Source organism: Lycorma delicatula, chromosome 8 (genome assembly GCF_047948215.1).
Source record: "Lycorma delicatula isolate Av1 chromosome 8, ASM4794821v1, whole genome shotgun sequence".
Lineage (NCBI taxonomy): Eukaryota > Metazoa > Arthropoda > Insecta > Hemiptera > Fulgoridae > Lycorma > Lycorma delicatula.
Genome location: NC_134462.1, coordinates 112,348,787 through 112,374,410, shown reverse-complemented (window position 1 = coordinate 112,374,410; position 25,624 = coordinate 112,348,787). Strand labels below are relative to the sequence as shown.

Below are 25,624 nucleotides of genomic sequence, written 5' to 3'. Positions count from 1 at the left end.
ATTAAAACTGTAAATTATTTTAATCTGAGTAGATTGAAAGATCATCTTTTCTCATCACCCAACCCTTTTTCTAATCCTTGAGTTTTCTTCCCAGTTATCAGTTCAATGAATGCATCCTGATAGGTTCTCCATGCTGAAGATACCAGGACCTTAAGTGCCAGTGAGTTCTAGATATCTGATATGTGCCTGCCTTCAAATTGACTGAGGAACTCTTGTTTTTTGCCTACACAATAGGCTTATAAAATACTGAGTGCCTAATTCATTATTAAGTCTAATCCCAAAAAAAAACGCAATCACAAAATTAGTAAACAGCCATCAGTACAGTTTATAGCAAATGAATAAATACATTTAAAAATATGCATATTAATACATTAAAATGCACTTTTTTCCATATTCAAACATTACAACACGTTATATTATGGAACACAAATTAAAACACTGTAAAATCAATGAATAAAAGAAGGTGTAAATATATTAAATTTAACTAAACAATACCACTAACATTTATGATAATAATCCAACATAATCTAAAGAAACAAAACACATTCATCTTTAACTAAAAGTTAAGTACTTATGCATATATAACAAATATTATAATAGTAAATTTTTAAAATATATATGACCTAGATTAAAAAATGTTCAACGGACTATTCAATAAAAGTATAAATTCCCAGTGGCCACCTTCTATTACTAACACAATTTATTTTTTGACAAATTGATGGGAAATGATCGCTTCACAAACATCTTTTGCAGTAACTTTGGCCACTACAGCAGTTACTTGTTCATGTATAACCATCCTTTATACTAATTTTTTTGTCATATTCTACACTAATTTATTTTCTTCCAAAACATTCTTCTACAACTACACCACAATTTGTACAGGTAATGAGCAGCCAAAGTGGCGATTCCAATAAACAGTACATTTTTAGGTTGTTTAAATATCCAGATTTTTTAAAAATTAACCGTTTGAAAACATTATCTGAAATTATAATAAATGGCAACCGCTGTATTTTAACTCATTTCAGCCAACCTTTTCTTTTCCTATTAATAATTCATAAAGTTTAAAACTTGTGCTTGGAAATATGAAACATTTTGTTAACGTAGCAGCAAGACTGCCTAACCTGACTGGGATTTAAACAATAGAATTTCAAGATAAAAGGCTTTCTTTTCCTGTTTAGCCTCCAGTAACTACCGTTTAGATAATTCTTCAGAGGATGATATGTATGAGTGTAGATGAAGTGTAGTCTTGTACATTCTCAGTTCGACCATTCCTGAGATGTGTGGTTAATTGAAACCCAACCACCAAAGAACACCGGTATCCACAATCTAGTATTCAAATCTGTGTAAAAATAACTGGCTTTACTAGGACTTGAACGCTGGAACTCTCGACTTCCAAATCAGCTGATTTGGGAAGACGCGTTCACCACTAGACCAACCCGGTGGATAAAGATAAAAGGCTAAGATACTAATTACTCTACCACAATAGTCCTCCTACCCACCAAATTTTTCTCAACTGCTGTGACCTGATTACTTTGTCGTTTGCCTTAATTTACTTATTATTATGTTTTTGCTCCTCCCTATCTTGTCAAATATATGATCAATTTACACAGTACATTTAAAGTGTTGTATTTTGCTCTGATGGAATTTTTTAAGCATTCTTTAAGAGAATCACTTTTTAGTTTACTTCATTTGCATTGTTTTTTTGTTCTTAGCAATTTTTTTTTATTGAAGATGCAAAAAAGAAGACATTATATTTAATACAACAGAACTTGATACTGAATGCAGTGAAATAGGGGTAAAAAAAAAACTGCTGGATAACAACATTCATTTACACAAATATACTATCAAAATATTTTTTTTAACCTTTTAATGAAAGATATATTTCATACAATCCAATACATGATCATATATTAAAAGTATGCATATAAAAAAATTTGCTAAACAGATTTAATCTGTTGAGCAAATTTTTTTAAATGAACTTTTTTATATTTTTCATTTGTCTTCTTTTTAAATTTAAAATACAGATTTTATTATTATTATTAAACTCTAAGGATACTAATAATTTTCTGATCATAAAAACTGTGTTCCAAGCACTGCATTCATGTAGCCGTGACCACTGTCATGCATACGCACTGTGCTCACGCAGGTTCATCTGTAGTCTAGTCAGTTACCACAAAAGTACTTTATTTCCACCGTAAATTGAAAAACCATAAAGAAAATTATAAATCTTTTTGAAAACAGTCGTAATTTCAAAACCTTAAATTTGATTTCTTAAGTTTTTAACATTTAAAAATTGAAATTCAGAAAATGTAGGGCTTTCTTCACAATCTTGCTATAATGTTGCCTTGTACATCTTAATAAAGTGAGCATAAATAGAATAAACTGTTTTTCATAGAACAAAGCGAATTATCTTACACCACCATTATCTGTAAAATTTTAACATAGATAATGCTAACATACAAATAAATTAATATACTTACACCATTTGAAAACAAAATGTTATTGGTGTAAATTACTACCTACTTAAGAGCATGGACAATTCAAAGAGCATATTAATAAAAAAAAATATCATATACACTGACAGGAAAGATTTTAACTATTTATTTACACAAACAGCTCGCTACAGTAACAACCAAACCAATCACACAACCAAGTAACCTATCACACACCATAATACAATTAAATAAGGAAAATTTTTTTTATTCTTTTCTTATCCTTTTACTCTTTTTTATCCTTCTAAACAGTTCATATATACAACATTTTACAATAGAAGATAGATTGATTTACAATCATGATACAACACAAATCCAACAGGGATATCATATTCTAGGTAATAAAACAGAGTTAAACAAAAAATATTTTAGCGTAAAATTTTAAAATTGTTTTTAAATACCAATGGAATAAATATATAAAATCAGCAATGCAGAAAATTAGCCTGTTTTTCTTATTTTTATTCCCATTTTTCAAATTTTAATAAGGGTTAGGCAGAACCAATTTGGTGGTATATTTGGACAGATACTCTTAATGATGCCAACATACCATTTAATGTAGAATACATTAAACTACATTAAAATCTAATTTGGAAGGCAAGAACCAAAATTTTATATGAAAATTCAAAATCTCAGCAATGTGTAATGAATGGTGTATTCTAGAAGAAAACTTGGGTTCAGTTCTTTTATCGTTTGATCATTCAAATTTTATGCAAAATATTGTTATTTTGTCAGCCAACTGGGATTTAGAATGATTTAAACATAAATAAATTAATTTGCCAAAATACCCAGTAAAACAACAACCTTAAAAATACAGCATTTTAACAAAAATCTAATGTTTCTTTTGAAAACTTATTCTTGTACAAATCCAAAACCCAAGAGATGTGCTGCAGGCAATAGCTGGTAGTATATAAAAATGTTAATTTTTTTAAATAATGAATAAAACTGAACTTCAAAACCTAAGATATGAACAAATTAATGAACTTAAGTATCGGTTAATTTCAAAAAAAATTCCTTCCCCCATTTTCCAAAATCAAGCTTGCATCAGGGTGTTGATAGCAAATTCACCCCTAACACTTCTTGATACTTTACTTTTATTCCAATTTAAAACATTACATTTTGATTTTATTAGAATCATCCATTTTTATTCCACGAACTTTATATTTTTAAAAATCTCATTTTCTCTACCTGCAACCTATACCATTGTCATTACAATTTCTCAGTTTGGTTAACAAATAATTATATAAAACAACATAAATGATACCACCTCCTTTATTAAAATTTATTTTGGTTAAGATAGCATGTCTGCTGTTTTGTGCAAAAGAGAGGTTGATTGTGTCTTCATTAAACAGCTCTCAAGTAGTCATCACATTGTGGTCCGTGTGGATGTTCTAAACTTGCATCTGTATGTTGCAAGTTCATATTTATTTTCAACATAGAGATCCTGCCGATCGTCATCTTGAGATCTGGGATAATATCCTTCAATTCTCTGGAACTAGTCCAATTCCTGCCGGTGTGGATGTGAACGCTAAGCCACTTTTGTAGCATAGTGGTTCACCAATGATAGTAAATTAGTAGAGGGCTTCTTAGCCCAGCATGGTCTTCAGGTATTTAATGTACCTGGGGAATTACCCACCTACACAGGTAATGTAGATGGGCAATGATTGTTTAGAGGAACGAACATTGACGTTACCGTTGGTAGGTATAGCCCTGTCACTGTTTGTAACTAGAAGGTAGTTAGTTGATGATTGCTCAAGTGATCATAGATTGATTCTTTATGAGATTGCTAGTGGTTTGGGCGAGCACTACCAATGTAACATTCCGGTTTGGCAGGGTTGTTTTCTGCACAGGCATGCGGACTGAAAAATATTTGTTGATTTTCTTTTGGCCAGGCTTCGAGTGTTGGATCAGAGTCTGGAGGTTCTGGATTTGGAGGACCTGGCAGAGAGTCTGTCAGCAGCCTTTATTGACGCTGCCGAAAATTCAATCCCTTGCAGTTCTGGTTGAGAACTGCTTGCTCCATGGTGGAACAGGGAATAATCAGCTTTGAAACAAGCTGTCAGTCGTTTGCAGAGAGCTTCTCAATGTGAGCGAGATCCAGAACGGTGGGCAGTTTTTGTGACTGAATACAGAGATTGTAGATCTCAATATTTTCACAAAGTTAAAATGGTGAAGAGGGATTCTTAGCATTCCTTTGTGCATGAGCAGGGGAACAAGGATCCCAGAGGAGTCATCTATAGGGTATTGGAACATCAACGACAAAAGGACGTTCTTCTGTCTCTCGACCTGGTTTGGCATAATTTCAGGCATGTCTGAGATCCTAAAAAAATTGCTTAACGATTTACTGCCTGACAATAGTGAAACTGGAGAAACCACATACCATCTGTGGTTGTGGCGTGAGGTTGCTCAGTTTCATAGGGGTACAGTGTCCCTGAAGATTACCAACATCACTCAGTTGGGGTTAGTGTGAAAACATGCACACGCATTTAACAAATTACTCTTTGGAGGATTACTTCCTGGAATGTTGGAAGAAGAGTATTGTTAAATTGTTGTTTAAAGGAAGCGACAAAGATCCCGTAGTTACTTTGTCGTATAAACCCTTGACATTGCTGCCTGTTATTGGTAAGGTCTTCGAAAAGGTTCTTAGAGACATAACATGCCTCATTTACATGCCTTTTCGGAGAGGCTGATCCCATAAAGCTTATTGATGGAAAATCAGTGCGGGTTTCGTCCCAGAAAGGGTACCAAGGTCACCATACTCCACATAATGAGTGTGGTAGGAGTTTGCGAGGAGGAATATGTTCTGGGAATTTTCCTGGATATCTCTGGTGCTTTTAATAACCTGTGGTGGCCTTCTGTTGTTTATCAATTACAAAAGAGACAATGCACTGATAGTGAACTCAAGAGTAATGCAAATTTACTTCAGGCATCAGGATATGCTGCTCTGAGGACAGGCATGAGGTTGCCTACCTCAGTGTCTTGCCTAGACACTGTTCCAAGGGTTGTCCTCAGGGTAGCGTGTTGGGTCCATTGTTGTGTGGTGGAGTTTGATTCCCTTCTGCGACTGAGACTGCCCAGTGAGAGTGTCTCATCGTGGCTTATGCTGACGACGGACTCCTGCTGGTCAAAGAAAGCTCGCAGAGGGAGGTTGAATTCCAAGCCACCCAGGCAAGCAGAATACTTGAATTGTGAAGGTCATCAACATAAGACAACGTTCAGCCCAGAGAAGGCCACGATGATGCTTCTTAAAGGCCGTTTGGCAGCGAGGCGTCAGGTTAAATATGTTCAAGTTCTAAAGTACTTCAGGGTGTTTCTTAACAAGAAATTTTTCATGAAGCACCTTAATTACATTGTGGAGAAGACTGTCATGTCTTCTTTGGTATTCAACGAGTGGTCAATCCTGATTGGGGTCTTAATTTTAAGACTGGCCAAATGGGTAATCGTTGAAAATTTCATCGGATGCCAGAGAACAGATGGCTAAGGGAATTTAGGATTCTGCCTGGTCTTTCCTATGTCTTGGTTTTGTTGTTCTTCTATTACAAGGTCTGATGTTTTTTGTAGTGATTTGTTTATTTAGTTTTAAGTTTATTTTTATTTCTTGTTTTGTTACGTTATGGTTCCGTATTGAACTCACTTCTAACCTATCAGGTAGGTAGTTGTGTTTTTAATTTCAGTTCCATCATGCCACTCAGTCTTAAACATTCTACACAGATGTGTTTTATTTTAAAGAGTTCACTTCCTTGTAGTACACCAATGGGAATATCACATCCCATCGGTGGCATTCTGACTGAGGCAAGAACAAGGCTGAGAGATGCCTTTTGCCGGAGTTCTAAAGATGACCTCTGGTAAAGCCTGTAGGGCTAGGTATGAAGGGGATAGCGTGGCAACTGAAACTGCCAGATGGAGGGTGTCTGCCCCTAAGGAGTCAGGATGTACTTTGAAAAAGCCTTCTTATTGAAAGGATTCCTCACCAAGAATACATATTTACGTCTGGTCCAACTTGCTTCTGTTTAGTTGTAATATATAATTCGCTTTGTCCCCTATTAATACTTATTCCACAGTTTTATAATAATTTCATTATGTACTTTTACTTGATTTTCTACCTATTTTTTTTTTCATTCTCTTAAAATATCATTTGCATTCAACCAATTCCTTATATGTTTATTTTCCTTAACCTTTTTTTTGACCTCCTGCATAATATCACATCCACTTCTCTAAAGAACAGTAATCATAATATGACCTTGTTTCACTCTGGTTTCCACTTTACTCTTCTGGTCTCCTACTGAAGTCATCAATTTTATTATACAATTACCTGTGATCACCTAAACCAATGGAAACAGAAACAAGGAATTAAAAATAAAATGATTGTATGCCAGAAGTGTCAAGGGCTGGCATGAAACATAAATAATTCTTAAAAAGTCATAGCCATTCTCAAGAATAACACCTTCCAACGTCAAACTTACTAGAAAAAAATGACAACTAAACGATTTCAAACTGGCTTGAAAAACAATCTATTCCATAGTATATTTGAACGAAAAAGAATAAAATAAATGTATATATTTATTATGGCAAATTGTTTTCAAAGCCAGCAAAATGCAAATGATATTCACTCCTATAAATGAAACTCTTCCTTCTGCTCATATCTGAGTCTGGTTGTGTAGTAAATTTCATTACTCTCTATTATTGTTCAATGGGGAAAATAAAATTATGAATGATATCTCTTGGAAGTCAGATTCTTTATATGAATCGTAACTATATTAAAGAAAACTAGTATAACGAACTGCAAAAAAGAAAGGAATACAATCTCCTTTAAGGTGACTGACTAACCTATGATTATAGTAGTTAGAAGAGTCAAATAACTTGTTTGATAGCAGTGTACAGTGCACACGCATAACACAAGACTAACTACATTTATCAATCCAGTAAGAATAGTAAATACACATTGTTACTTTATTTCTGTTTTAGAGTGTACATATTTTTGTGTAGTTTTATTTTATCATTACTTTATTTTAACGATTAATTCACTTATTTTTGTATAAAAAGAAAATACTGAATAATAAGTTTGTAATTGTTCATAACCGAACTAGTAAAATAACTAATTTTTCTCAACAAGAAGAAATTTTTAGAGGAAACTGAGGAAGAGAAATATACCAGTTCTAGAAGCTACACAAATTTAAAAAAACACTTATTACAAATTAAAAAATTAATATAATGTCATTAGAGAGAATGGTAGTATTTTGGCAATTCACACAAAAAATTGGCCTATCAAAGTCACTACTTGTTCTGTAGATAAGTGGCAGTAAATAATTTTGTTAACAAATCTTTCTATTGTGAAGAAAATTATATCTAAAAATCAAGATTAATGAAATAAGTCTAAAAATATTTGAAATAACTTTCTTAAAGTTGTTCTTTTTCTGTTTAACGACGAGTAAGAGTTTAATTCAACAAAAGTTTTTTATGACTTATTAGCCATGAATGCAATTAGCAAAACATTTCAAAATACAAAAATGTAACTTCCAATTTTCCAACTACTTTCATAGAAACATTTTTTTTAAATAACTAACACTAATTCCTTCCCCAACCTGCAGGAAGACTGTTTTTCAATTAAATCATAGGGGATAGGATTTATTAAAACATTTAAGTAGCAAAGATTAGAAAAAATTATTTTTTTATATAAAAAATTAATTTTTTAAAACAAATATATCATTTGAAATATTTTTTTAAATTTAGATTTAAAGAACCTTGGACAATAATTTAGATTTGAACCTTGGGCAATAAATAAGATTGGGAATATAGAAGAACACTGGTCAGCTTGTATATTCCGTTTACTCTAAGCTGAATCCTGAAATAAACTAACCTGCTGATGTATTAGAGTGCCCTTTAAACAGACATACTATTGTTCTATAGCGAGTGTCTAGATCAAATCTAAAAGTTTTTTAAACATTATACAGATGCTTTGTTATCATGGCCTTGAGCCTACAAGAGTTGTGTATAAATAAGTACCAATATGTTTAAAACAGGATTCAGCTTAGTAAACGAGGTACATATACTTACTCACAAAGGCCAACATACTAAAGAAGTATAATCTTTGAAGACAAACAGAACTTAGTGTAAATGTTTAAAATTACATTTAAACTTCAAACTGACAGGAATGAAAATGTTGATGTTTATGCACACATTAAAAGTAAAGCAATTTGCTTGTTTTCTAGTCTTGTTTCATGCACTGGCTAAATATATTCATTATAATAAATAAAGTAAACTAAATCTTTAAATTAATTTGATTTAAATTTCTTATTCGAAAACTGTTAAACCTGTAATTCAATTATTAAATAATCTTGCAGAAATAAAGCTCTTCACATAGTTCTAAATCATAAATTCATAAAATCACAGTTCAATCTGCTTTTAAAAATAACACAAATTAAATACAATTAACTTACAGATTATGCATATACATACATGGATCATGAATCCCATCATGTGGTTGTCTATGCACTACAACAGGCTGCCAATAACCAGGCAATTCTGTGCCTCCAGTACTAGTGATAATTCGCTTATCACCAATAGCAGAAGTATTGTTTCGAGACACACTGTTGGTGCCACTTCCAACGATCATCTTGTCCCTCATGCCAATACCACCACCACCCACAGACACACTGCAACCACCGACACCTACTACTCCTATTCCACAACCACCACTGACTGGGACACTCCGCGAGTTGGAATGTTTATCGTGAACTGAAAAACAAAATTAATTTTTCAAGTTAAATATTAATGCTTCATTACATTAATATAATAAACATAAATAAATAACACTCAAAATTTAAATGACTTTGTTTCAAAATTAAAATCAATAACAGAAGAACTAAACCGTTAAAACCCAGGAGAAAGCACCGATGGTGGAATGGGGAATGTGATCTCACAGTAGAGAAAAGACACCAAGCCTGGATAAGCCTTCAGACAGAAGAATCTTATGAAAATTTAATCCTCAAAAGGAAACTGACAAACAAAATAATTAGAAATACTAAACAAAATTTCCACAAGGACATGTTAAGTCAAATAGAAAAAAAATTTAACATAAATAAATCAAGAGATTACTTAAAAAAATTTGGTATATCTCCAAAAATTCCACCCCCCTACACTAATGCTATAAGACGAAGAAGGTAAAATAGCCCACAGTAGTTCAGAAAATGCTAAAATCCTGGCTGAAGCGTTCGAAAAACTTTATAATTGTGAAGAACCTGCAGAATTGCTCCTAGTAGAAACAAATCCAGAAGTTTTCTCTAAACGGGAAGAAGCTGATCCCCCAGCCTACATCGAATTAACACAAACAATAAAAGAATTTGAAGAACTACAAAGCTTGTGGTGAAGACTTTTTGCCGAAGTTTGGAAAAATGCCAGTCAAAACACACTGGTAGAATTGCACAGACATTCGATAGGAATATGGAAAGAAGAAACACTCCCAGAACATTGGACGACTAGTATAATCCACCCACTTTACAAAATGAGATAAGACAAACCCAGACAACTGCAGCGGGATAAAGCTGTTAAACTGCACCTACAACATTCTCTCCAGAATAATGTTAAACATATATACATATTACAGCTCCATTAGGGGAATATAAAGGTGAATTTAGACCATAGAAAGTTGTGCAGATCAGATTCTTAGATTAAAATTAATAAGGGAAAACTTGAAAATAAACAACAAGCAATTATTTATAACTTTCATTGACTTTAAAAAAGGCATATGATTGTATTTATAGACAGACTTTGCTAGAGATCCTACAACATTATGGGCTTCACCCAAAACTGGTGAAAATGATAAATTAACATCATCAACAAACACACAGTCCAAGGTTAAATTTAGAGGGGAGATGACTGAACCTTCCCGATAAAGACCAGATTGAGACAAGGTGATGGGCTTTCCCACTGCTATTCAATATTACACTGGACTAGATAATTAAAATTTGGCAAAAGGAAAATCCCATTAAAACAATAATAGGAACAGGTAAAAATTCAATAAAAACTAATATATTAGGATTTGCTGATGATTTGGTCTTACTAGCACTAAATATGGAATAGATTAAAAAACAAATCATCAGCCTAGAAAAAATTTCTCAAAGAATTGGCCTGAAAATTTCTTATAAAGACAGAAATAATGGCCACAGATTCCCTCTATAAGCAAAATCAAAGTAATAAAAATAATAAAGAAATAAAAATAGTTGAATAATTTTAATTCTTAGGTGAAATCATTCACTGCAGACTGAAGAAAAAAAAAACATGGCAAAATAGAATAACTAAAATTAAAAGAGCACAAAGTCTAACCTTGCAAACACAATAAAAAATTTCTCTAAATAAAATCCAAAATTCACCACTACAGTAGTTCTTTCGGTTGCGCTTTATGCTTGTGAGACTATCTTTCAGATTAAAAATGAAAGTAAAACAGACCAATTTCTTAAGACACAAAGGCGAATTATCAGAACTTGTTTAAATAAAAGTTATCAAAAGGATGGAGTCTGGCAAATTGCCACAAATGAAACATTCTACAAACAAGTCAATATGATTCTCAGTGTAATGAAAAAACAAAGGATTTCCCATTTTTTCCATGTAATAAGAATGCCTGAGAACCAAATTCTAAAACAACTGGTCACAATGAATATTAACAAAAAAAAAATGTGTGGAAAATATGTTGGGAGAAATTCAAAGAGGTCTTCAACAAATTGGCTTGAGAGTTGAGGACGCCTGTGATAAAATGAAAATTAACTACAGTTCAAAACAATAGATTCAACATTAAAAAATTAGAAAGGAAAATTAGAATTACAAAGTGGAGGTCAGCCCCAGACGAGATCAGGAAGCAACAACCTGATAGAATGAAGAAATGCTGGGAAAATTGAAAGACCAAGACTAATACAGAAATTCAAGAGGACTAGGACTGAAATATGGATGACTGAAGTGGTCCAATGTGGCCTCAAAAGCAAAAAAACATTTAATTAGTACCAACATATATATATATATATATATATATATATATATACACAAGATTAAGTTTGAACAAAAATTTTAAGTTTGAATAAAATTTCTAATTTATGAGATTTCTGTTTAAATTTAAATGTATACTTTTAAAACAATTGTGTGTGTGTGTGTGTGTGTGTGTGTGTGTGTGTGTGTGTGTGTGTGTGTGTGTGTGTGTGTGTGTGTGTGTGTGTGTGTGTACCTGCACACACATAACACTAATACAAATTCAAGCAAAACAAATGTTATATTGTAACAGAGGACCAAAAATGACCTGATGACACCAAATGGCATTTTTGCACCAAACTGATGTTTTCAAAATAAATCAAGGAAAAGGTAAGGAGGGGGGAGTGTATCAGAACATCACACAAGAACCTACCGACCACTTGCTAAACTTTATTTAAGTTACTTCAGCATTCTCTTAATATTTATGAGACATATATATTAAATACGCTCTAAATTTTCTTCCCAAATAATATATCTATACACATAAAATGTAAACTAAACTCTAGTTTATGTTAATAATGGATATGAATTTCATTAATTAGTAAAATAACATCATAGTTTATAGATTAATAAATCAAAGTACTACTTGCACAGATCAATGGCATATTGTGATGCAACAGACAAATGTTGCTTGTTAAAATAAGAATTTGAAATAAAAGTTATAAATAATAATTGGTTCTACTACTATTCTGTTTCATCACCATAAAAAATCACCATGAAAAATCATTAAAATTTCATTTCATTTTGAAAGGTGTTTTGTAGGATTGTCACTAACATTTTGCTAACAACTAATGCAGAGTACATAAACAAGACTAACTGTATAAAAACAAGCAGAGTTTAAATAACAGCTCTATCAACCTAGTTCAGGATTGTGGCAGCAACAGTTAAAAGTCTCATTATTGTACACATGCACAATTGCAATAGTACAGTTTTTTTATTGGCATTCAGTTTTGAAAAAAGAATTAATAGTATCAAAAAATATAAATTTATCATAAAAAGTCAATAGAAAGTGTAAATTTGACTTCAAAAGTTTAAATTATTTAAATTTATTTAATTACTTATAATTTGTGCTTAAATTACTTTAAATTTACCTGAAAAATAAATAATGAAATTTAAATATTGAGATTGCCCAAAACGACAACAGTTGATTGTATTTTTAAGAAACAGTATTATAATTTTTTTTTTCATGAATTTATTATTTATTTACTTATATGTACTTCATTTACATGACTGCCCAAAAAGGAATATAGTATTATATTTAGGGTATATGTATTTTTATTCCACACAGCAACTCAACAACCGAACAGATTTAGATGTATGACTCCGCATTTAAATCCTTACGTTACTGGGAGTTTTAAAGGAGATATATATATATATATATATATATAAATAATTTTTGAAATATTATTCATTCAATTGAGTTAAATCATACACTTCAAACCCAGCTAACACAGAGATAGAGGCTCACAGTTCATTAATTCATTTCATTGAAGTTGGCTCTTCAACAGCCATTTCTCCACTTATATATATATATAAATGATTCAACCTCAATCAAATGAATAATATTACAAAAATTATAGAATTAAATTTAAGTTAAATAAAATAATATTAAACATAAAAAATCTCTGTTTAATAATAATGGGCTTCTCACAACAGTCTTTGTAGAGTTTGATGACAGTAGAAATAGAGGTACCTGCCGTCGGCTTGAGGATCAAGCCCACTATTCTTGAATTTGATGCTTTAGGGGGACAAGGCAAAGCGGAACAGCATATGCTCCCACTAATTTTGTACTGGGCCGCAATGGTGTATGAACTACAAGGAACTACCCTAGATAGAGTTGTTGTAGATCTGAGCACTCACATCTTTGTCAAGGGCCAGGCCTATGTAGCACTGAATTGCACGAGACAATTGGAGAGTTTAGGCATTAGTTGTTTGGATTCCAAAAAATTTCTTTATGATCCGAATGACAAAAGATCTCTCGAGGAACTCAATCGCTCAAGAAATCTAAGTTTAGATTGGTATATGCCAATTAAATATACTAAAATGTTTAGTTTCCTCATTTGGATCGGTACATAAATACATTATATCCATAAGTTTTAGAATGGTGAATTTTTATCGATGCTCACTAAGAAGTATTAAATATAAATAATAAAAACAATTATAAAAATTACAAAACAAGACTGCCAAAAAATAAAAATGAATTGAACAGAAAAAAAAATAATGAATCAAATTAAAAAGATGAAAACAAGGTACAGAAATAAAGGATTAAACATTATGCAGAATTTAATTAAATAAAATAATGGGTGACCAATCAACTTTCAGACAGTTTTGTTTAAATTTATCTTTCATGTTTAGAAAATAGCAGGCATTTAAGGTTGTCTATGATTAATTTCTCTCACCAGGTCTTACATCAATATATATTTATATGACGTGATATGTACAAAATATGATTTTAAATATGCAACAAAAAACCAGTAACACAGATGTACAAGAAATTCATCAACAGTTTTTAAGGCAAAGAATATTACTTTTTTAGAGAAATTATTTTTAGAATTTCTAATTTAAGAAACATATCTAAGAAACATATTTTTTAAAAATATCAAAAAACTTCAGTACAATGGCTGAGTAACAATAAAGTTAATCCTCACACCAGAAATTTCTAACTGTAATCTTGATATCATGAAATCATTTCCACGGAGAAGAGGACTTAGAAAATAACCTAGAAAACAATACTTTGGATTAAAATACAATGGTAATTTTATAAAATGCAACTTCCTCCCATCTAACAAATAGATGTCAATAAAATAAATAATTTTCCAAGATTGAGCAGCACTATTTGTGTAATTTCTATTTCAGTATTAACATCATTGCAAAATATACAGCTTTATTTCTCAATCATGTGGCTGACAAACGTTTTTATTATTTCTAATTCTGTGCTACTCTTTTTGAATTTGAAAATATTAATATAAACTATTTTTAATTTGAAAACATTAATATAAACAACTCTTAAAAGGATTTCCTTCATGTACTCTATAATTTAAGTGTTCCTCATAGTTTGTAAACCTTTACACACTTCCTCAACACCTAACTCTAACATCTTAATTGCATGACCCGTAAACCTAATTCCTTATTTTAAAAATATTCTTCCACAAACTTCTTTTCTTAAATTCATTTTAAAACATGTTAATTACAAATTTTATCGACAACAAAATTTCAACTTATTCCTGCAACAGCAACATTTTAAATGCCTGTTTATCTTTCTTTCTAGCTTTCTTACAGTCCATATTTTATTATATGTTAGCAACAATGCTCTTCACAAATAATAGTTAGAATTTTTTTCCTATTCCTAGATGTTTCATACCACCAGAATTTTTTTCTGCAATAAATATAACCTGTTTTAAGATGCTTTTTAGTTGAAAACCTTCCTAACTTTGCCCATCTTTTGAAATATTAACTTTTTTTAAAATACAGTAAGAATATTAATAAAAGATTTATTTTTAATTGTAATAAACCATAACAAATTTCTGCTAACCTCCATGACAAAGAGTAATAGCATATTCTGAAGGATTCTCTGGGTTCAAACCATAGACAGGCATGAGGCTTTCCACATTACAAATTTTCATACTACATTAAAAAATTTTAAACAACTCTACAAAATTTCAATTACAAAAATAGTTCTACCAGAAAAATAGTTTTAGAAATTTTGTAGTATAAGATAAATTTTAAACAAAAAATTTTACAACAGTAAAAATAGCAATCTCATAAAATAAAATGTCTAATAATTTTTTTGCATATCTTTATAACAAATTAGAACAAGGACTGGATACACTTAAAAAAAAAATTGAATCTGATTTTTTACTCAAGATAAAAAGATTACAAAAAAAATTTATAAAAATTAAAACACATATTTCCTTCTTACACAACTATCATTTTAACTCTTAATTCTTAGTAGAAAATTTAGCTTTCTGAATTATTTCTTTCAGATCAGTTTTAACAAAAACTAACAACAGTTAATGTTTCATTATTTATTATTTAATTAAATTACAATTGTTATATAAAAAGTGTATAATGATTTGTTACAAATAAATCAAGAAATTTTGCAAAATCAAATAAAATTATTAAATTATTTCAATAAAATAAAGTAAGTCTCCTTTTAAATAAAAATAGTTCTTTAGTTATTCTGACTAAGTGTAAACTTTCAAATGCTACACAAAGTAAAGTTACTGAAAATTTAATTTAGAAACGGGCTCAACAAAACCTTTACAGAATACTGTCCCTACAAATAATTTAATTATTTGCATGAAACCATCACCACCATTACACACCCGTAAGCCACAAGCTATTTAGCTATAAATAAACACTGATATACATTTAACTCATGACATAGTAATAATAACTACATATAAATTATCAGATGGAATATTTAAGCTTAAGAGAGGGAAAACCAGCAAATAAGAGCTTTCTATGAGTATCATTGCTAGATCTGGATATTTTGTACAAGAGCTGATTGTAGAACTGGAAAACATGAAATCACAAATGAATGAAAAATCATTACTGGTAATATATGCTTCTGAGAAGGAAAGAAAATCATAACTCAACTAACAATGCCTAGGGATGTTGAACATAATAATATTGAAAAGTAGTACAGATTCAATGGAAAATTGAACGTATTTGGTAAAAATGTTTAATTATCTAACTATATAAATTAAAAATATACAAAACACCTCATCATATATATGACAGATATTGCTGCAAATTAACAGACTTGCAAATACAGGGTGCGACAGCCTGTTAATTTGCTGATTTGAATTGGGCGCCAGGAAGTGAGGTTTGGTTGTTTTTGGCCAGGAAGTTTTTTCTCTTCCACTTCAGTACCAAGAATATGGTGAACAAAGGAACAGCGCACGTTTGCCATACAGGCTTACTTTTCTAATGCCCGCTCAATCGTCATCACGCAGCGAACATTCTGCGCACACTTCAAGATTGCCACCCAAGCTCATGTTCCTGGTCAGCAATTGACTTTTATGTGAGCAAACACATTCAGGAGATCTGGCAGTGCTGAAAAGATAACATCAGGGGAATGGTCTGTGAGATCAGCCCAAAACATCAACATGGTAGGGCAGTCTTTTTTGCGATCTCCTTGACGCTGAGTATGCTACCATGCAGCTGCCCATTTTTTTTTTGCCAGGGCTTGAATAAATGATGTTAGGGATGTGTGGTTTCAGCAGGATGGAGCCAAAGCACACACGATGCAAACTGCAATGCATGTTTTGCAGGAAAACATTCCTGGACGCCTGATCTCTTTTGAGTGGCGATCTTCAGTGGCCTGCGCTCTCACCCAATTCAGCACCTTGTGACTATTTTTTATGGAGGTATCTGAAATCCCTCGTGTATACCAATCATCCAAAGATCCTGGCTGAACTGAAGGAGAATATTTGCCAACATATCCCTAACTATGCTGAAAAGAGTCGACTGATGCTTCCAAATTACGGTAAATCAGTGTATCACCAATGGGGGGGGGGGGGGGGAGCACCACTTATTGGGACACAATTTTCAAAACAGTGTAAAAGTAAATTTCCAATGTAGTAGCATATGGTGAAAAAATAATTACAACAATAACTATAACATCTTTGTTTTTATTGACCCTTCAAATCAGCAAATTATGCTACCACACCCTGTACCTTTTTTTGGTGCTAACGACTTTACTGAAAATTCAAAAACCATACAAAACAAACTATTAATTATAATCATGCAATTATAATGATAATATAAATTACAATTATTGTAATGTTTAATTATTCACAAAACTGGTATGCACACAAAAGCTACATACCCCAGTTTCTGTACATCTTTAAATATATATAAAACGGTTGCATTGTCCTTATGAAGATGTAATATTGATGATCACAAGAATAAAATTCCCATTAATGATAACATTAGTATTTCTACTAGACATAAGGCTAGATTTCTGAGTTTTTATTAGATGACAAGCCATTATTGCCATTATTATTAAATCTTTATTATGCACACATGTATTCCCGTACATAATAATCTCTTTAGACTCTTTCAAAAAATCAGAAGATTTGGAGACACAAAAATGGACTGTCAGATCATTACCTGGCACCCATAAGCATGAATTGTGTGGACAGATATTTAGAAAAATAAATATGTTAACTTATCTGAATGTTTACATTTATAAATTCACAATCTTTACTAAAAACAATTATTCTTAAAAAAAAAAAAAAAAACAATATCTATCTTAATAACTGGACGACTGATTGTTTTTATGTAACTCAACAGAATACTTCAATGTATGAGAAAGAGCCTTTTTTTGCTTCTAATGCCATTTTTAATAAATTTTCAAACTATTTGAAAATTTTCCCACCAATTTATTTTGTTGCTACATGTTGCGCTTACTATCAGAGCGAGCATGACACTAGCCAACAAATGCCACAGGAACTCACAGTCCACCAACGCGCCTGCACATTTATTCCTCCCCACTAAGCCATTGATCACAAAAATCTCCTGCCACAGCAGTACTGCAGCCCCACCCCACTTGCAGGCAAATATATAACATAACAAGCACAAGCACATGGGAAAGTGAAGGAACTCGTTTGCAGACCAGTATCAGGAGCAGATCAAGCAGTTCAACCGGCCCAATCTGAAATGTCACAGAGAATGCCAGCATCACCACTAGAGCAGCAGGCCTGGTCAGCCTGGCACTAAGCCCACTAGTGCCAGGAGGCCTAACAGAGAAGATGGAGCCAGACGAGCACCACTTGGGGAGAACTGCTCCAGCTGCACTGATGGAAAACGATCAATGCCAACCTGGCAATGCAGGGATCTGGGTGTCACCAATGTAGTGGGGACCCAACTGCTGCTCAAGGAATCTGATTCCAATGGATGAGTCGTAACTCCCAGACTACCACCTGCTGGCCAAGCCAACTTCACCAAAGACCAGCTTCCAGACCCAACAATCCTTCTCCTTGCAAACATAGAAACAGCCCTTTTCAAGGCCACCACTACAAAATTCCAAACAGCCTTTTTCAAGGCTGCCATAAGGTTCTAAGGTGCCATGTGCTATCAAAGCCGTTCGGCAACAATTTAGAATACAATTAAAAGATTTTCTTTTACAGAAACAATATTACTCTGTCAACAAATTTTTAAACACTAATTTTAAAAAAAAAACTGATTTATCTGCATCTCATTATGTGTACATAAGTATGTGCTCAAATAAATTTCAATGGAGTCTTCTGAACAGTGAATTATTTTATAGTAATTTTTTTATATTTCATGACTCCTTCGGAAGTTGAGTGGGGATCTCTGCCAAAAACTCAAATACAAGAGAGAAAAAGAAAACAACAAACAGGGTAAGCTTCTTATGAAACATCGAGACTTTACGTTCACGAAAAGAAATATACACTAACATGATAACTGGTAATACAGTTTTGTTATGCATATTTCTTTATACAAAAGCTATTTTCACTAGACATATTCACAAGTTTTTACTATTTTCTCATCACAATAAATGACACTGCCATTTCTATTCATCTACAAGAGCAAGCAGGTGTATGTCTTATCCATATTTCGTCATGGCACAAGCTATCAGGGTTCTGAAGATATTACGATATGTATCAGAAATTTATTACGAAAAAACTGTTTAATAAATTATAAATGCAAATATAATAATGAATAATAATTTTAAAAAATAACTCATGTCACAACCGCTAAAAAACCTATTTTATTTTAAGTGTTAGTGAATTTCCTTATCGCCCCCCAAAATCACCCTCCCCAAACAAAAACAATTATATAAAAAAGATTGTGGATAATACAAACTCCTTACCAACACTTGCAGTATGACAATATCCCTCAAAAAACAACAGTTTGCCCCAAATCTGAAAAAAATTGATATACAAAGAAACTGAGTACTATTTGGTACATTAGTGGATCATTCCATGTCAAATCAACAAGCCTCACAACTTGACAGTTACTAATTTCAACAAAATTCACAGGATTGATCATATCTATAAAGTGATCACTCAGTTTTTTTGTGCAGGACCCCATAAAAAAAAAGTGAAAAAATTGCAAAAAGCAAGGTTCAGGTAGTTACAAAAAATTATTTCTCTCATCTCCTATAGGAGCTAGAAAGCTCAAATTGCTGTTATTTTAAAGCTCTTGGAATGGGCTTTCATGTGATACATCACTTGGCAAGATTTTGTGACAATAATAGTTCAAGGTAACCAAAAAATGTATTTGACCTTAAATATATCAAGTGTATTTTTTTTAAATTTGAAAAACTATATTTTTTGCTTCCTAATGTGTTGCAATGTGGTAAACACATTTCATAATGGGATTACAATGCAATCATGGTGAAATAAAATAATGAACTTGTACGTACTCACCACATAACTTCAATTAGTACAGCTTCCAAATACATTTACAGAATTACATAGTGTACACTTTTTACAACTTCTGGTTTTGTCCTCTTCTTACTTTTAGAGATTATAAATTTTTCCTGTTGTATTTATTCTGGGATCTAATTTTGAAATAACATCACTCCTATGTACATTAACAACATCCTCAAGGTCTGTGTAATGGAAGGAAGGTGAAGGTCCATGTGGATGTAAGAACTTCATCTTCACTCTTTGATTTTCCTCATTTGAGTCTAGAACACATCCCAATCACCAGTATCCAACATATCTGCAGATCAAGAACCCAATGATTTCTGTGAATTCAAGATCATCCTCAATATTTGTTGTGCTTGCTACTGTTGAGTTGTTAGAAAATTAAAACACCCTTACACGTGATTCTTGTTCAGTGGAACAAAAGAGTGGAGTTTCTGAGTACCTGGTATATTTTTTGTTGTCACTGTCCTACTCTTCAAAGCCTATTCTTTAGGCTGTTCAGTTGTACTGTAATGGAAATGTATTGACAACTCAATGTGTCCATTTGCCCAGTCATACAACTGTCATGGAGACATGATCTGGTCATCGAGTCATTTAGAGACTTGCTCTAGCTGCAAGTAACAGTCCCTCCCACACCATCACACGCACTGTTGCCAAGAGATGTGGCAAAAAATGCCACTCTGCTTTGATCCCAAAGTCTGATTCATGGTAACAGAGGTCGAAAAACTTGAGTGTATTTGTACTGAGGGGCAGCACCATCACTGTAGTAATAGATCAGGCTTGATTTTGTGGTAAAGTGAGACTGCATGAAACCAATTAATATTTCTGGAGAAGGTGCGCACTGCTTTTGTGTCATGTGTGAGACAGTCAGAAATTATAACTAGAGATGTATGCATCAATGTTTTTGTTGTTGGATCTTGGAAATAGATTGCGAAGGGGTGAACTGTTGCCTGTGCATTGTTCCAATGGAAACGTTGAGCTGCATCCTAGAGAATGAATGAATAGTTCTCAGCAAAGTCGCTATTACAAGCTATTCACCTTCTTTCAGAGATTGGTTCAGATGAGCGAGGTAACCGGGCTGTTGACTAGCAAGAAATGAGTGTTGAAGTTTCGAAAGTTTTCAAAAGGTACACTGATGAATTCTTCAGTAGGTTCGACTAATTTCTCAAGAGATGTTCTTTTTTCAACTTGCATCCACTGTTTGTAGGTGATTTTTTCAATGCAGTTGGGCTCAAAAGCTCCCTCAATCCTTCCCTTGACTTCTTTAAACCCAGGACAATTTTTGCTATTTCTAAAGTAGCAAGCTTCAGTTGAATTAGCACACACTACATACATCATAATATCTTTGTAAGACTTAATTGATCTATCACCTTCTATCAGTTCTTTCATTCTACAATGCACAACCATAAGTTCTGCGTTTTGGTACATTGTACATACACAAACACTGTGGGTTCCACTTGCACCTGCAAGAACACAGTACTTAGACCTGAGTTCACAGAACTTTGAAAATCCTATTTTCAACAATGGGTACCTCTGTTTAAATAATGCAAAAGTTTCATAGAGACTACAAAAAATTAATTTTTTCTGGGCATGCTCTTCTTCCATTTAACTTAAGAGAAATAAAATCTTTTTTTCCAGGCATCATTCGACTTATTTCCTCACTCTCAAACAGATCAGTTACTTTACCTGCTGTTACAAAATCTAAAGTCCTACCAGGTTTAGGATCAGGACATGACATGACACCTTTTTCTGTAACCAGGCTTTTAGCTTTCTTTTTACCCTTCCTCCTCAGTGTAATCTGATACTCCAAATTCAAAGTCCAGCTTTTCATCATCAGGGAGCGTTCATCATCTGTAGTATTAAGTTTTTTCCTTTAATTGGTTAATAATTTCATGGTCAGAGGAAATAGGAATACCATCTTGTTCAGAATCTGAAACCATGTTCAAGATTTTGCTTTTGAACACTACTGCTACTTTCTTAAGCTTTTCCTGAGGGTATTTTCTCTCACATAGTCGTTCTTTTCTGAATAGGTGATTCACTTAAAACAATCAAATTTTTGTTCAGAGCATTTCCAGCTTTCAACTTTTTATGGGGAATACAAATTTCAACAATTAGAATTCTTTAAATTCTTCATCAGAAGTAGATTCTTCAACATTACTTTTAGCAGAAATTTGTAACAAATTTTGTAACCTTATTTGACTTTTCAAATGAATTGCAATAATACATTTTACTTGAAGCTGTAGAAGTTTGATGGTTCCATGCTGGTCACTGTATTCTGGTCCAAAGCTGTGATGAATTAGTCATAAAACGCCAAACCTGTAGAGGAAGGCAAGCTCAGTTCTCTTGAAAACAAAATTCTTTGCTTCAAATGCAGAGAAATCTTTTTTTTTTTAATTTTTTAAATTCACTCGCAATGAGGCTGTTTCAATTCCCAAATAATAAGTAGCAAAATAATGTTACTCCAAATGGATATATGTTGTTAATGACCGAGTAGCTCAGTTATTTTTTTCATAGTATTAAAGTCCTTATACCCAAAGACGAAAAACAACAGCAGACATTGTTGTTTTTCGTAAAAGACAACAAGAAAACAGTCATCGACAGATAAACATAGAAAAATCAGCCCCATGGTGAGTGAATTTTTGTAATTTTTTTCGAGTTTTACCAAAACTTAAATTAATATTTTTTTCTCTGCATTTGAAGCAAAGTAACTGTGTTTAGAGATGTTTGAGGACAGCAAATACAACTCGTTTTTTTGTACATCAATTTTTTTTTTAATTTGAGACTAAAAATTGTTTTTTGAGAGGTACGTTCGCACTCAAGTGTTTGTCAGGGGTTTGTATGATTCACCATCCTTTTTTAAACCATTCTGTTTTTGTTAGTGGGGTGGTATTTTTGGGAGATATCAACACTTTTACAAGGAAACTGTTGTTTTGGTGTAATGTATTTATTTACCTTAACATTGTTTTATATGCTTGCATTTAAATAATTTATAAAATTTAATCATCATTATCTTTTTTATCTTATAATTAGTTTTTATATTTATACTATATTTTATCTTATTAAGATAAATGAAATTATGATCTATATAATGTAACTCAATGTACCAATCAGAATGAAAGATCGACTCATTTATATAATTTATAAATCTACTCCAAAGAAACTTCTTTTTAAGGGAGAATTTTCTTGAACTTTTTTCTAATAACTCAGCCCTAAGAAATAAAAAGAATGTATAAGTTGGTTTTCTGATAATAGACTGGTTTTAAAGCAGGTATATTTACTTAAGATGAACTGGTTCCGATGTTCACTACCCTATTAAATTATAACTGCATGACATCTTAAGCACCGATATACTATTTGTGTTTTTGAATGTTGATATTTAAAATTATATTTGGGCTGAAATAATTATTTAAAATTCCTATTTACTACTTTAGCTACTTCATGCACATCTGAAATATACTAAGAATATCAACTTACCATTTCTACTGGGGCTCGGGCTAGGGGAAGGTCCAGTCATACTTGCTGATGTTATGGCTGTACTATTAGTCATATTATAGTTCACAGATGCTGTAGATGTGACAGAATGGCCGACCATGTGGCCAGCAGTACCTCCACCACCCACAGGTTGTACTTGCACTGGCTGTTGCTGCTGCTGCTGTTGCAATTGCTGTTGATGGACATTGGTGCTGCGACTGCGCTGTTGTTCTTTTTCTAACCATTCACGTGGTTTTTCCCACTGAGATACTTCAGTCTTACAATTGTAATAGTACTTTTTACCCGATGAGCTAAGGTGCTCTGACCAGTCACCAACTCTCAGCACTCTATCACGTTCACGATTATCACGATCACGGTCCCTTTCTCTATCCCTATCCCTGTCATCCCTTTTGTCCTGAAAAGAAAGAAGTAAGAACCATTAATCATCATCAGTAGAAATAAAAAGTATTAAGAATAAAAATCACATAAATGCTAATAAAAAATACATACACACAAAATCAAGAAATCTAAACTAATAATTAATTTACACAATGAATAAAGCATTCAAATTTCCCGGCAAACAATCAATCAAAAGAATAAAATTCACAATACATCTACCAAATACACTTAAAAAAATGATAAAAACATTATATTTCACAAATCACTTTTAATAACAACTCATTAACACATCCCTGAAGATAGAGGAGTTAACAACACATGCTATTACAAATTTTTTTCGAGTATATAAATATATCCTAAGTACATAAGTACTTATGAGTACTTATTTTGAAGTACATAAATATTTTCAACAAAAAAAACCACTAGGCCAATTATCGATTTTCTCAGTGGTACATATCACATGTTCAAAAGTAGCAAACTACACATTATTATTATTATGCAGAAACTTTTAGACAAGAGCAGAAAGAAAAGATATGAAAAAAATCTGATGTGGGCAACACATGAATTCCTTGTACGCCTTTTTTTCTTTTTTATATACATATTTTTTTAAAAATGAAAAGTACATAAAATTGTAACCATGATAAATTCTAACCCAAATTTAAATTAAATTGAATTGACTAATTTAAATTGGTGAATTTATTTTATTGTAAATTATATGTTATATGGATTTCTTAATACGTCGATGGACAATATATATATTTTTTTAAAAACATAAAAATTAAATTAATAGCAGCATGATTCGTTAGTTATCAAATTCCTTCTTAAAATAGATTTTTAGAAATATGACATCATGTGTGAAAGATGAGCAAACATTTTCTACACAAAGTGTTATGTTTGTGTGAGTACACACACTCATACAGACTTGGACAATTCAGAGAAATAATGGTAGGGTTAGACCTGTGACACCATCGGAAAGTGTTAGTTATATGCAGGACTTCGTCATGATAAGATGAGTGTTGAGTATTTAAAAAAAAAAATCTGATCAGGAAAATCATACACTGCGGCGATTTGTACGGAATAAAAGTATGAGAATTTGATAGTAAAGGCCATTCCATAAAGACATTCATGGATTTATCAGAAGATTTCTTATCCGTCAATTTTTTCTTATAACATTAAAAAATATTATTATTGAAACATGTTAAAATGACAAATTATGTTTAAAATTGTAATCAAAATTAATTTTGGATTGGCCAATTCCTTACTATCATAAGTATTAATAAGATATTTTGTTAAATTTTGATGTATACAAGTAGATGTAATAGCGGTTCTACAAACTTAAGTAGACTAGATATGGGGATCTGAGTAAAGTATGTTTATTGTCGTTTTTCTTTATTTTTATAAGTAATTAGTAATATCAATCGCTGTTAGAAATATTTTTTGATGTGTTGAGTTACTGTAATTTTGTTTTTTTTTTAAGCTCGAGAAGCATAAGCAACTCCCAGTACAATGTACTCCTAGTACATTGTTTCGCAAATCCCAGCATAGTAAGTTTATTTTATTTGTTTATTAAAAATTTGTTCTTATAAAATTATAAAATTTTGTTTCTGATTTAAATTTGATGTTTTACATGAATCTCACAAAAGTTTATTTCATTAATAACTTCTATGTTCTTCCACATATTTTTTTTATTATTATTATTGTATTATTATTTATTGTAAATTTAATAAATCAATATAATTAAATTAAAAATAAAAGTTTAAAAAAAGGAGATGAAGTCTAATTCAAACCATCTAAGATCATCCAAATATTTCATCAATTAACCTTTTCCCATCACAATGATCCGCG

At 32.0% G+C, this 25,624-nt stretch overlaps 1 protein-coding gene across 5 annotated transcripts in view; it reads right to left on the bottom strand.

Annotated features, from left to right (window-relative positions):
* wcy (WW domain-containing adapter protein with coiled-coil wacky) overlaps positions 1-25,624 on the bottom strand; it is a 58,825-nt gene that overhangs the window by 10,411 nt on the left and 22,790 nt on the right. For 4 of the 5 annotated variants that reach the window (XM_075373327.1, XM_075373325.1, XM_075373326.1 and 1 more), the window contains 2 exons: positions 23,384-23,795; positions 8,946-9,224 (listed from right to left, as the gene is read on the bottom strand). In XM_075373327.1, coding sequence (XP_075229442.1) covers positions 8,946-9,224; positions 23,384-23,795 — 691 coding nt within the window. The remainder of the gene's footprint in view (positions 1-8,945; positions 9,225-23,383; positions 23,796-25,624) is intronic. The other variant, XM_075373329.1, reaches the window with a different exon arrangement.